The sequence below is a fragment of the Sinocyclocheilus rhinocerous genome, unplaced genomic scaffold (genome assembly GCF_001515625.1).
Source record: "Sinocyclocheilus rhinocerous isolate Xijiao unplaced genomic scaffold, SAMN03320098_v1.1 scaffold1694, whole genome shotgun sequence".
NCBI classification, from domain to species: Eukaryota; Metazoa; Chordata; class Actinopteri; order Cypriniformes; family Cyprinidae; genus Sinocyclocheilus; species Sinocyclocheilus rhinocerous.
The window spans coordinates 985,093-998,652 of NW_015626863.1; the positions used below are offsets into that span (position 1 = coordinate 985,093).

At 34.4% G+C, this 13,560-nt stretch overlaps 2 protein-coding genes and 1 long non-coding RNA gene across 4 annotated transcripts in view; 2 read left to right on the forward strand and 1 right to left on the reverse strand.

Moving 5' to 3' along the window:
- LOC107717681 (ADP-ribosylation factor 1-like) overlaps positions 1-989 on the forward strand; it is a 2,711-nt gene extending 1,722 nt beyond the window's left edge. Inside the window, exon 4 of the mRNA XM_016524519.1 lies at positions 90-989. Coding sequence (XP_016380005.1) covers positions 90-251 — 162 coding nt within the window. The 3' untranslated portion in view covers positions 252-989. The remainder of the gene's footprint in view (positions 1-89) is intronic.
- Positions 990-3,028: 2,039 nt separating this feature from the next.
- On the forward strand, positions 3,029-12,702 carry LOC107717473 (growth factor receptor-bound protein 7-like). Of its 2 annotated transcripts, none has more exons than XM_016524246.1 (15): positions 3,029-3,187; positions 4,902-5,058; positions 6,078-6,219; positions 6,539-6,695; positions 7,712-7,833; positions 7,992-8,066; positions 8,147-8,284; positions 8,389-8,499; positions 9,146-9,244; positions 9,341-9,421; positions 9,566-9,685; positions 11,338-11,395; positions 11,492-11,579; positions 11,659-11,752; positions 11,853-12,702. In XM_016524246.1, exons 2-15 carry the CDS (start codon positions 4,907-4,909, stop codon positions 11,997-11,999), a joined length of 1,584 nt encoding a protein of 527 aa, XP_016379732.1. In that variant the 5' UTR covers positions 3,029-3,187; positions 4,902-4,906; the 3' UTR covers positions 12,000-12,702. The 2 variants fall into 2 exon arrangements, with proteins under 2 accessions (XP_016379732.1, XP_016379725.1); XM_016524239.1 differs by having other exon boundaries at positions 4,905-5,058.
- A 76-nt stretch (positions 12,703-12,778) lies between these two features.
- The window catches only part of LOC107717745 (uncharacterized), a 1,704-nt gene continuing 922 nt past the window's right edge, over positions 12,779-13,560 (reverse strand). Inside the window, exons 2-3 of the long non-coding RNA XR_001637340.1 lie at positions 12,946-13,037; positions 12,779-12,872 (exon numbers count right to left, since the gene is read on the reverse strand). This is a non-coding gene — a long non-coding RNA (uncharacterized LOC107717745). The remainder of the gene's footprint in view (positions 12,873-12,945; positions 13,038-13,560) is intronic.

The window sequence follows — 13,560 nt, forward strand, 5'->3', positions numbered from 1 at the left end:
CCTGTTTCACTTGAAAATGTCTCCTGACATGCATGTTGTCTGGTTGTCTCTGAATCTCTGCGATTGGATTTGTCTCTTGTCCATCACAGGACCTTCCCAATGCCATGAACGCAGCTGAGATCACAGATAAACTGGGCCTTCACGCCCTTCGTCATCGTAACTGGTACATCCAGGCCACCTGCGCCACCAGCGGAGACGGGCTCTACGAGGGGCTGGACTGGCTCTCCAATCAGCTGAAAAATCAGAAATGAGCTCGTCTACAGCCTCCAAATCTGTGTGTGTGTGTTGTTGTACGAATGGGTAGGTGTGCGTGATTTGTGCGTGTGTTTGAGAGCGAGCGAGACACACACACAGCTAAAGTACTGACCCAGACTTTGACTGTACTCAGTACCCCATGTTCCCCTCTTTCGTTTAGGTTTGGGCATTGGTGATTCAGACTGTGTTTGCGTGTGTGCATAGTTTATCTTTATTATGCACGTTAGCAAGAATGTATCGTTTCTGTGTGTTCATGTGTGTATGAAGGCTTCTCTGTCTGTTTGCTTGGTTTGGGAATGACCCTGGCGTGCCTTTTATACACACACACATCTCCTCTTATCGTTCCACCTCACAAACTGTAATATGACTCGTTGTTTTTGCTCCATACTGCACCACGCATGGTTTTCACATGGCGAAGAAAGAACCAAGGTTGTCATAAATGCACCTGCAATAACCTAGTATTCCATTATTACTGGCCTGCTGAATATACAACCCGTACACTTTGGATATAGCGTTTTAAATTGAGATTAAAAACCTGCCCTGTACCTTTAGGAAAAACTGTGGTGTAACCTGTATCAGGTCAGGATCGATTCGCTCAGATTTCCCCCACCACCGCCATCCTTGATTGTTCTTTTCAGTCATTTGAAAATCAGGCTGTTTTATTTTCGGCTCTTCAGCTCCATGTTTTAATTAGTGAATGTGTCCGAATGTGGGTAGTGGAGTCGTGGGCAGATCTCTGGTTTCTTGCTGTACTCCATGTTTTAATTAGTGAATGTGTCCAAATGTGGGTAGTGGAGTCGTGGGCAGATCTCTGGTTTCTTGCTGTACACTACCTGTTTCCAGCCGCCACACAGACCCCAAGCACAATCACAGACTGCTGAACATTCCCCCACCACCAAATTGTTGGATTTGATTTGAATTAAAAACATCATATATTACAAGTTTCTTTGTTTATTTTGTGTGTCCTGGAGAATCTTGTGGGGTGTAAAAATGGAAAGTTTCCAGTTGAGAATTGAGATTAATGCAGTGTTCTTAAAGTAATATTTTCCCAAAGATTATTTTAGATTTGATCAAAATATAATGGTTGCTTGAGTTGTGTATTGTAGATCAGAGGTTTTATGAAACCCTAAAGAGTGCCCACCAATGTGTTTTATAAGTTAACTACAAACAAACCTAAAGTTTGGCTAAACATTTCATTGTTCCTTTAACATTTAAGTGTATTAAGTGTAATTTATGTAGATGATATATGTTTAGTTTGATTAGTGTGTATATATATATATATATATATAATAATAATAATTTATTCAGCAAGTAAAATTTTATTAAATTGATTGTTACAACGTTTGGGTTGGTAACTTTTCCAATGTTTTTGAAAGTCTCTTATGCTCACCAAAGATGCATTTATTTAATTAATAATACAGTAAAAATGTTAATATTTGTAAAATATTACAATTTAAAGAACTGATTTCTATTTTAACATATTGTAAAATGTAAATTATTTCTGTGATGCAAAGCTGAATTTTCAGCATCATTCCTCCAGTCTTCAGTGTCACATGATCCTTCAGAAATCATTCTAGTATGCTGATTTGATGCTCAAGAAACATTTATATTATTATCAATGTTGAAAATAATTATTGAGGAAAAATGTGCCATGGTTTTCTCCAAAATACTTAAACCTACATGTGTTAATGCAATTATTAAAGCTGTGCTACCTCGTTATTATCCACAATTAGCTATATTAACTATGGTATTTTGCTGGGAAATATGATTACCATAGTAAATGTTTATAAAGGAAAAGTATAACAGATAGACAGATGTGCTACCCCTGGTAAACCTGTGGTTGAGAGATGCATATGAGAAAGAGGTAAGAATTTATGACAAAACTTTTTTCTGTAATAATACTATTTTTTAATTCAAAGTAAATTTTCTTCCTAGCAGGTAAATTTGATGTCAAAACTAATGTATTCAGTTATAAAAAATATAGTTGACTACAGATTATCAAGGACTTTCCCCCCCCCCCCGTGTCAGAAGCTTCAGGTAAACTAACAGAGGCTGGATTAATATTAGTGCAGGTAATCTTTGCCTTCAAATGCAGGAAATTAAAATCTTAAAAATAGCTTAGTTTTGCTACATTCCCATATTATGAATATGGAATCCTTGTTAGTTTGTCAAAATAATAAGCAGGCAATTTGACTTGATATTGCTCAAAGATTGAACTTCCGTGCAATGACCTGACACATTTACCGCTAATGTGGGGCAAGGTGTGTCATTGGACCATTTCTTTGTGAGGCCACATTTTATGGCTCCATGTTATAGATGTTTTGTTCTAATTTCAGTTGACAACAGGCATCCTGAAATATTAGTGCTAATTTTACCTCCTTTATATATTTCACCAAAACAAAACAAAAAGATAATTGTCATCATTTAATCAGCCTCATGTCGTTCCAAACCTGTTTGACTGACTGACTTCTGTCGAACACATAATATATTTTAAAGAATATTTGTTTTCGTCCATACAAAAGTCAACGGAGTCCAAAACAGCTTTGGGACGACATGAGGCATGAGTAAATCTTTTGTCAACATTTACTCAACTTTAAAAAGTGATGACATAATCAGTTGAAGTTCAAATGCTTGGCCTATAAGCAGCCTGTTACGTAAAGTAAAAGCACACGGGCTGTTGTAGAAAACCCAGCATGAGCTCATCACCTGCCTGTCTGTTGAGTGTAGGCGTGAACTTCCCCGCCCTTCCTGCACCTGTGCGTTCACGAGCTCCGCCCACGCGTCAGGTGTTTTCAGACGAAACTCGACTGGAGTAAAGAGGATGTTACTCATGCCGGCTGGACTTGATGAAACACTCCACAAACACTTTAACTTCAGCTTGTGTCACCATATACCGATACCAGGCAACAACAAGTGGACGGTTTACATGCAGGTGAGTTATTTACACTGCTTTAACTGTATGACTTACATCAAAATCTGCATTTGTCAACATATTACTAGAACAGAAACTAAACTGTTAACCTATTCTCAAGAGCCTCTGAGCTGTTTTACAACGTGTCCTGATGTTCGAAGGTTAGTGATGAATATGTTTTTTTGTTTTATAATACGCTTTCCAAAAATTACTGTGGTAAAACGGTACTTTGATATACAGCACAGCACTGAATAATAGGGTTAATTCAGGTCAAAAACAATAATTTCAATGTGAAACTGTCGTCCAAATTACGGCGTTCACCCTTTAATGGTGTTTACAAGGTACCCCAGCGTGCATGGTAATACCACGGTACTTTTTAGTTAGTAAAAGTGGCATAAATGTCTGTTTATGAGCATCATCTGTACATCTAGAACAGTGATTCCTAAATCTGCCTGGTCAGACTTATAAAAAATAAAGCATAAAATGGGTTAAAATTATGAAACGTGATCAATGTCATTACAAAAGAAACAAACAAAAGAAAATGTGTGGATGTGTTAACTTACATAATTATATGTGCTAATAGATCTTTTATTTTTTATTTTTATTTAATATTAGTGACTTAATGCTGAATAATATCCAACATGACACAAGTTAAAAGTAACCCAAGGAAAAAAATAAAAAATAAAGAGACTTGTTTGTCTCACGAACTGCTTTATGAAGTATTCAAAATATGATTTAATTTTGCATGTACTTTTTATTGATACAATGCAGTTGTTCTCGTCATTTGCTGAGCAATGCTATATTACACTATTGTACACTACAATTTTAACATTGCTTTAAGTGATGAAACAACATCAAAGCAGAACAAACACAAGCTTATCATGCAGAGGACGGAGCAACAGGTGCACAACTGCTTGCACTTTCATTTCTCCAACCTGTTTGCACGCCACTTTGACTGTCATCACGTTTGGTTTGGAGTTGTGCTGATGTTGAACCTGCAGCCTCTCTGAACTGCTCATTTAATGATGAAACCCACGAATGCATTTTCTCTTTGAGCATGAAAATGTGGTCTGTGTGGTTTACCCTCTTTGTTATTTGATGTAAGTAGAACCCGCAGCCTTGTACAGGGACAATGGAGCTTTATTTGCAGAGCGTGACATCACCCTTTTAATTTGACAGGTGCAAGATAGTGTTTAAGTGTGTTAGGTACAGAAAAGAAAAGAACTGTGTGTTATTTGTCTAGTTTCATAAATATTAGAAAGTGTTATTGGCTGATTGCTTTTATACCAGAGAACAGCAAACAGACTTGCTGAGAAGTGCTGACATGCATTCGTTTATTATTCACTGTGTATTTGCTGGTTTAAGAGGTGAACGATTCACAAGTTCTCTGTTTGCACAATCAGACACAGTCAACATATGAGTGTCTAGTCAACAGCTCTGTTTCCTTTAGCAACAGCAAATAAAAGATTAATAACAAAAGGTGTGACTGAAAGCCTCGCTTACACTGATTTGGCACACATCATTGTTTTCTTTTTGTTCTTGGCTGAAAATCAGGTTCTGGCGTGTTGCGTAAAATCTATTTTTGGGAAGGGAAACTTTGTACTTATAAACATATTTTGACACATGGTTGGTGTAGAGTAGCAAATATTTCGGTATATGAGTCACACCTTGAAGTGGTCAAATAATTTTTTGCGTCTGACTTTTTCAAACGGAGCGTTCGTCTCGTGTCTCTCAGCAGTGATGGAGGTGAAAGGCTGCAGGTCAGAGCTGGAAGTGTTTAGGAGGTTGACGATTGAGACCGTGTCCAGAAGAGATTCTGTTTCTGTGAAATGTTCTCCATCTTCCCAAATCCTTCAGATGTCAACACCTCGATCGATACCTCTGACCCACAGGTAACTCGTGGCACTTTGTGCTTATTGTATTATTTGACTGTGGCTGAAACTTTGCTTAAAATACAAACTGACCTGCAATGCACACAAAAAACAACAACAACAAAAAAAAACAACAATGCTGTAATTCTGTTTTATTTAAATTTCATAAAAAATTAAATTTTATATATATCGATTTTTATAATTTATCTTGATATTAACTAATTTTTCATTTAATTTACATTTATTTTATTTTAAACTATAGCAGTACTGTATAAACAGCTTTTAACAGTTCAAAGTTGAGTTTAAAGATGTAATTCTGTTTATTTATGTTACATGCATAATTGTATTTAATTTAATTTAAATTACTTAACTGAATCGAATTTTATTTCATTTTAAACTGTATAAACCGCTTCAGACAGTTCCAAGTTGAGTTTAAAGATGTAATTATATTTGTGTTCTTTATATTTTACATGCATCATTTTATTTCATTCAATATACATTTTATTTCATTTTAAACTATAGTAATAGTGTATAAACGGCTTCAAACAGTTCCAGGTTCCATATTTAAAGATGCTATTTATATTTTAAATACATAGTTTTATTTAATTCATTATACATTTTTATCATTTTATTTTATTATATTTTATTTTATCTTATTTTATATCAAAAGTGTAAAAACTGTTGAAAGTTGAGATTAAAGATGTTTAATGTTATTTATATTTAAATATGTTATTTATATTTTAAATGCATAATTTTATTGCATTTGGTCTAAATTACTTTTTTATTATTTTTTTGCAACAGGTCCACTTTTTGACTTTATGAGTAAACATTGCTGGTCTTATTGATAGAATTTATTTATTAATGCATGTTATAAAATATGCCAGTTGTTTAGTAAATGTTCATCAAGTCCTGCCTTTATTTTGTTTATTCCTGTTAAATATCTTGTTTCAGTCGGAAATATTTCAGTTTATGGAAACAAAATGTGTTGACATGTTCTTGATGCTTTTCACTTATTATTCTTCCTGGTCTTGTGATTTTAGCATTCCAACTAAAAGGGAGTTTCGAGCTTCATCTGCACCTTTGATTCCCAATCCGTTTCCAGAGCTCTGCAGTCCCACACACTCCCCAGTGCTGACCGGATCCTTCAGCGGGAGGGATCCTCCCTCCAACAGCAGCACACACGTAAGCGTGCACGGTTTAATCTGTGACACAAATGACAGACAGTTGCCTGTGGTGCTATGAATTCTCAGTAGTTATAAAAGGTGACAGACGCCATGACAGGCCATCCTCAGGGGAAAAACGAGTGTGCATGTACACAAACACATCACAGGGCATTCAGTTCATAGACTTGTCAATAAAAATACACAACACAAGCACATTCTTTGGCACTCAAAAAAGTTCATGACCTCAAACAAACAAAACAAGCATGAAACGTCTCATGCATTTGCATGCATCTTAGTTCCTGAATGGTTTACGATCAGATTCTTGCGTGTTTCCGTAGGTGCTTCGGGTTTTTGGGGACGCCACACACAGTCGGTCGGTTTTGGTGACGTCTGGGACGACGGCGCATGATGTTTGTCGTATGCTAGCGCAGAACGCACACTGTACGGATGAGGAAAGCTGGGCTCTCATTGAACATCATTCTGCTTTAGGCCTGGGTAAGACTTGAGGATGGTGTTATTGCACTAAAACATCATAATGCAATTGCTGATACACTTCTAATACTCTCCTGTGAGTTCCATCTTCCATAATGTAACTTATCAATACAAATACTTTCATAATACAATGTAAAATTGCATAGTTCACCTACAAAGGTAGTCTGATAGTAATAAGGTTTGTATTGGAAAACAGTGGGTTGCTGCTTTGCATTCACTTTGTTGTTTGCATGCACTTGATTTTGCACTGCAAAACAAATCACTGTCTAGTGTTTTAGCTTTTGACAAATCGATAATGTAAGCACACATTCATGCCTCATCGTTTGGACAAAATCCACTAAATGCCATCTCAAATGCCACCTTGTTTGTGTAGAAATAATGTTAAGACAAAAGCTGTCATGTCTTATTGTGCTTTTATAATGAGTGATTCTTTGCTGAAAGAAATCAGACCCAGGGGTGTTGTGGAAAATAGCATTGAAATGAACACAACCAACGTGTTATACAGGCTTTTACAGTAGCTTTAGTTGTGCTTTTGACAGGTGCTGGATTGGACGAACCTTTGGTTTCGATGGCTTATGAATGACAGTTCAAAGTATTTAGCAACGTTTTTTAAATAATTGTTTTACTAAACTTAGAGACATTTAATTTAATGTATAATTTTATTTTTAAGTTAACGTTACATTTATTTGTTTATTTTTAAATTTTATTGAATGCATTTTTTTATTTAATTTTTTAATTTTCATTTGAGTTCAATTTCAATTAAATTTAATTAAAGGGGTCATATGATGCGATTTCAAGTTTTCCTTTCTCTTTGGAGTGTTACAAGCTGATTGTGCATAGATAAGATCCCTGAAGTTGCAAAGACTAAAGTCTCAAAACCAAAGAGATATTCTTTATCATTAATTTGTAATTGAATTAAACTTTAATAAAATGTAAAGTTTAATTTAATGTGTAATTTTTAATTTAAATTGTTTAATTTGCAAACTTTGCGTTTTTAAAAAAAAAAAATTTTTCTCCAGAGCGCTGTCTGGAAGACCATGAGCTTGTGGTGCAGGTACAGTCATCCTGGCCTGTAGAAAGCGACACAAAGTTGATCTTCCGCAAAAACTACGCTAAGTATGAGTTCTTCAAAAAACCTGTGGTATGAAACCTCTTTATTATCATTATCACCTACTAATTTATCTGAAAATATATATATATATTTGTATAGAAATGTTCACAATCCTTTTAACTGAAGTGGTTACAACTAACAAATGTAGACATTTTTTGTAGTTGTTTAATTTTTTTCCTGTTATGCAGTTATTTTTCCCAGAGCACATGATATCTGACAGCACTGATGTCACTAAAGGCATGACATCATCAGAGCTGGTGCAGGTATGACGATCTATAGCTTTTAAAACATTAAAATGGCAATTTTATTGTCTTCATAAAACCAGTAAACGTCTCTCTTGTAGAATATGGTGAAGAGTGGCTCCTGTCCAGAGATTCAAGGCTTTCTCCATATGAGAGAGGGCGGAAAAAAGTCCTGGAAGAAACTCTATTTTGTTTTACGACGTTCTGGACTGTACTGCTCCAACAAAGGACAGTCAAAGGTGCCACACACAAACAAAAACACATTCATACACACACAGCACACAAAGTGTGTGTGTACACATAAACATACATATCAAATCTGGATGCATATGTATGTTTGTAGGAACCTCGGCACCTGCAGTTCGTCGGAGATCTGGAAGATCTGAATGTGTTCACAGTGTTCAATGGCCGTAAACTTTACGGGGCTCCAGGAGAGCATGTCTTCTGCATTAAGGTAGACAATAGGAACAGAGAATCAGTGTTATTTTTGGTATTATATAGTATTTATTAATATTTTGAATTAGTTTGTATTTTTATATTTTCAGTTTTCATTTTAATTTAAGTTTTAGTAAGTTAGTTATGTACTTTAATTATTATTTTTTATATTTCTATTTAGCTTTATTTCTTTTCATTTTAGTTTTAGTGATTTTAATATTTTAACTTATTTTTTCAGTTAGTTGCAAGAGCAACATTAAAAATTTAGTTTGTTTTTAATTTAATATTATTTATCTAATATTTTATATTAGATTATCTTCAACTTATTTTATTTAAATTAATTTCCAAGGCAACATTCCTAATATTTGTTTTTAATCTAATATTTTATATTAGATTATATTAAATATATATTTTTATTTTAGCTGTATTTCCATTAACAAAAACACTTTTTAATAGTTTTATTTTGTTACAGTTTTAGTGACAATTTATGAAAGCAATTCATAAATAAAGCAATTTGTTAATTTTTTAAATGCAGTAGGTTTTCTTTTAGGGTTTGAGTTAGTCTATAATAATTATAATTGCCTTTACATAACAGCATCAGAAGTCTATAGTATTTTCTCATGTAGACAGCTAAATGAACATGAATGTGTGTGTATGCACGGTAGGCCTCAAAAGACAGGTTTCGCTGTCAGGATTTGAAGCTGATGTGTGCCGACAGTGAGCAGAGTCGTACGTGCTGGATCACGGCCTTCAGATTGTTTAAGGTATATGAACACACAGACTCACTAAGAAAAAACACTGGACTAGCTCCATCTGAAACCTGCAGTGTGTGTGTGTGTGTGTGTGTGTGTGTGTTTTAGCATGGGAAACAGCTCCAGTGTAACTACCAGCTCTCCCAATCCAGTGCCAGACTTCACAAACCATCACGACAAGACTCCAAGGTACAGAAAACATCTCTCAAACTCCAAAAAAGTAATCCATACAACTTGTGCACTATATTCTGAAGTCATATGTTGGCTTTGTGTGAGGAACAGATTGAAAATGCACATGATTCACTGAGCTTCTCACACATGTGTTGTCGTCAGTATGCAGACCGGGAGGAGTCGATGGTGGCCATGGATTTTTCAGGGAAGAGCGGCGGACGAGTGATTCAGAACCCACATGAGGCCCAGAATGCCGAGCAGGAGGAAGGACACAACTGGCGGGTGTGTATGTGTATTTGTGCTCAAGAGAAACTATGATTTAAAATAGAACAATATTTAAATAATAATAACAACAACAACAACAGTTTCTATTTTAATACATTTTAAAATGCTTAATATATATTTGTGGAAACAATAACATTTTTTCAAGATTCTTTGAATGGAAAGTAAAAATGAATGCATTTATTTGCATCATTTGTAACTTTATAAATGTCATTGCTGTCACTTTTGAACAATTTAATGCATCCTTGTATGTGTGTGTGTATGTATATATATATATATATATATGTATATATGTATGTGTGTAAAATTAAAAGCTACAGGTGATGAGGAGCTTCAGTAGAACAACGGTGAACTGCGGTCAGATGAGATGTTGTCAGGCCATGTCAATAAAAACATATTTTCCTGTCCTGTCAGCCATTATACTGTGCTCATAACATGTGCTCTTCAATTGCACACGCAAATGCAGTGGAGAGCACTGTATATAATTTCATGTTTCAAAGCGCAAATGAAACTACGAGCATGCAATGTTGTAGTTATGATGTTAAGTCATGAAGTTACCAAAAAGGCGATTAAAGCTGCACTTAAACTGTGCATGTAAGTATTTGTTATATATGAGTCAGATTTCAGAACATGTCTCTGAAATGCAGTGGTTTTCAAAACTGTCGTGGAGCAGCAGCACTGTCTCCCTCATCTGACACACTCGATTCAACTCCTCAGCTCATTAGTGGGTCAGAAAAGGTAAAGAGTTGTAAGAAAATAGGATGCGTGTCAGATCCGCGTCATGTTCAGCAGCAGCAGCTCTTAAAGCAGCCAAAATAACCTCATAACCAGCTGCTGTGATGTCTGTTCTTTAAAGAACAAAAGAGGAAATCAGTCACTTTTGAAGTTTTAAGAATTCATCTATATTCAATCTAGAATTTAGAGTTTGATAACTTCATTCAATTTCTGTATATTTCCTACTTGCTGAAGAGCACAGGTAAATATGACATGTATTATAATGGGTTTATGTGAAGATAGTTTTAATTTCACTTAAATTAGAAGTTGTTGTTTTTTTAAGTCTAATAAATGTTCAAATTGATTGCTCTCAATTATTCTGTAATGTTGAATGGATATAGTCTGGTTAAATATTAGAAAAAAAAATTAATTGAGACATTAGTAGTAGTATTGGTATCAGTGATACTCACCTTCAGTCATAAAAAAAGATGCCATTAAACATAAAAAATATACTGTATTTATGTTGTTTCTACATCAGTTGGAAGATTGAATGTGAAATTATTGCAATATAAAAGTATATATTTAAAAACTTGTTAGGTGGGATTAATTGCAATTAATTTCAGAAGAAATGTGCGATTTAGTAAAAAAAAATTTTTGACTGACCGCACATATATATACACATAGCTTTCATTTATTTTTATTTCATTTTATAGTTTGTCATTTTAGTATTTTTAACTTATTTTATTTCAGTTGGTGGCCAGAGCAACATTTAAAATATTTGTTTTTAATATTATATTTAATATATTATTATTATTATTATTATTAGATCTGTTTCTATTTTATCTTTGTCAATTATTGGGGTCCAAAAACCCCAAGTTGATAAAATAATTTGCTCATCTGCTTGGATGTTTCTTTAATGGGGTGTTTTTGTATTTCAGAAGAGAGAAGCGTTGCGTCACAGTTTACCCACCAACGGTCACGGGTCACATCTGTCCGGTGAGTGTCTCGCGTCCACACTGACATCATGTAAAATGTTATCAACGAGAAAGAATCTGTCATTACTAAAAGTTTTCTGTATGTGTGTATCTACAGCGGTTCATCGGGTTCAGCCGTGGTTCCATGGGGGCGTGTCTCGAACTGAAGCTCAAAGGCTATTGGAGGAGCAGGGTCAGGTGGATGGGTAAGAATGATCAGATTTTTTTGTGTATCATGTACGTTTGCACTGTAAAGTTGTTTATACAGGTTTCTCCTGTCTGCAGGATGTTTTTGATTCGTGACAGTCAGCTGCACGCGCAGTGCTTTGTGTTGTCCTTGTGTTATAAACTGAAGACCAAACACTACCTCATCATTCCCGTAAGTCTTTCTGTCTCGCTGTGCTTCAGGTTGTGGATAGTTGAAATACACGAGATATTTTCATCTTGATCTCTCTTTCTTGTTCTCTGTATCTCTGTAGTTAGAGCAAGGGGATAAACAGTACTACACTATGGACGATGGTGTCACACTGTTTACAGATCTGCTGCAGTTGGTGGAGTTTCACCAGATTAACCGCGGCATCTTACCTGTTTGTCTCAAACACCCCTGCACTTGCATTGCAATCTAAACCTTCAACTTTGACCTCTCCCCCAAACCTAGGACCTAAATGACCCAGCACCAGTCTCTGGACCATTAAAGTTTTCATTTTATGACTCGAAGTGGATGTCAGGACATTCACAGTTTTTCATAATCCCCCCAAAAAAGACTATTTCTGTACATAGTAATTCTATTTATATTTGATATACCTCTAGCACACTTTAGAGCGTATGTAGGTCTTTAATATTGGTTATCCTACCAAAAATACTCTAATAGTTTATGGACTATTTGTTTACAAGCTATTTGTATTTATCATCCTTCTATCCGGGAATGTTTCTAAACTGGAAAGTGCACAATCATGTGGGAATTTCCTGCTATTCCTTCTTTCAACACTGGGTGGCGCACTGATGCTTTGAATGCTTTACTGCTCATTTATTCTTAATTTATGCAATAGTCATGCAGGGATACATTAATGCATATCTGAAGTTTCATAAGGAGACTATTTCAATGTAGCAGATTTAGTATTAATCTTATTATTATTATTATTATTGATAATATATATTTTTTTCTTCAACACTGTCTAAATTATGGGTGTTTTTTCATAATACTGACGTTTAAGATAATCGAGGCCAGTTTACGTTTGCTTTATTCTATATTTTTATTTAGTTTATTCTATTTTATCATTGTTTAGTACTTGTTCTGGTTAACAGTTGTACTTGTGCATGTAATTTAATTCTGACCAAAACCTCAAAATGAAGTTGTAAATAAGTAAATGAGTGTTTGTGTTGTTTTAGTAGTTTTAATCGTGTGTACTTGTGTGTTTTTCTGTATGCTTCAGTTAACTTGACATCACCAGTGCATCAGTTGTCAGGTCTCCACTGTGTTGTTGCCATGGTGATCGTTCCTATAATATTCAAGGGAGGTCATCAGTCCAGGCAGTAGTATATAGGCTATATATGCTGATTTGCTTGACTCACTTTGAATCAGATGATCGAATGAGATGGTAATTTATTCAGATGTAAGTGAGGTGATCACCTCACCGTAGCTGCTGATAAATCATATATTAATCCTATATTATAAGGGTAAATAATGGAGACAGTGATCAGTCGGTGAGTCAGTGAAGGACACGTCATTCATCCTTACAATATTAAATATCAATATAGTGTGAACATAAATTTGAGAGTGTAATGAATAATCAATGTGAAATAAGTTCTGATTTCAACCGAGCAAAAAAAGGACGTTAGTTATCTACATAACTGTTGTGAGCATGGATTAATTTTCATTATATTAATATAAAAATATATGCATTAATGTATATTATTATTATTATTATATAAATTAAATTTCAATTTTATGATATTTTAATCATAACAATTGAATTTGCAATTATGTACTTGTATGTGTACGTGTATATGTATTTATAAATATTTATGAATGTATTTATTATAGTTTATAAATTATATTATAAATTTATTTGATTTATTAATTAAAAATGTGTCATATATAATTGTATAAAATATACATAATATTAATGTATAATTAAATGTGTGTGTGTATATATATATATATATATATATATATATATATATATA

What these genes read in the sequence shown, in the direction of transcription:
- LOC107717473 (XM_016524246.1), top strand. Translation starts at nt 4,907, where the DNA reads ATGGAGGTGAAAGGCTGCAGGTCAGAGCTGGAAGTGTTTAGGAGGTTG. An exon ending in CATCACGACAAGACTCCAAG is followed by an intron (nt 9,422 to 9,565) that starts GTACAGAAAACA and finishes TGTTGTCGTCAG; the next exon opens with TATGCAGACCGGGAGGAGTC. An exon ending in TCACGGGTCACATCTGTCCG is followed by an intron (nt 11,396 to 11,491) that starts GTGAGTGTCTCG and finishes GTGTATCTACAG; the next exon opens with CGGTTCATCGGGTTCAGCCG.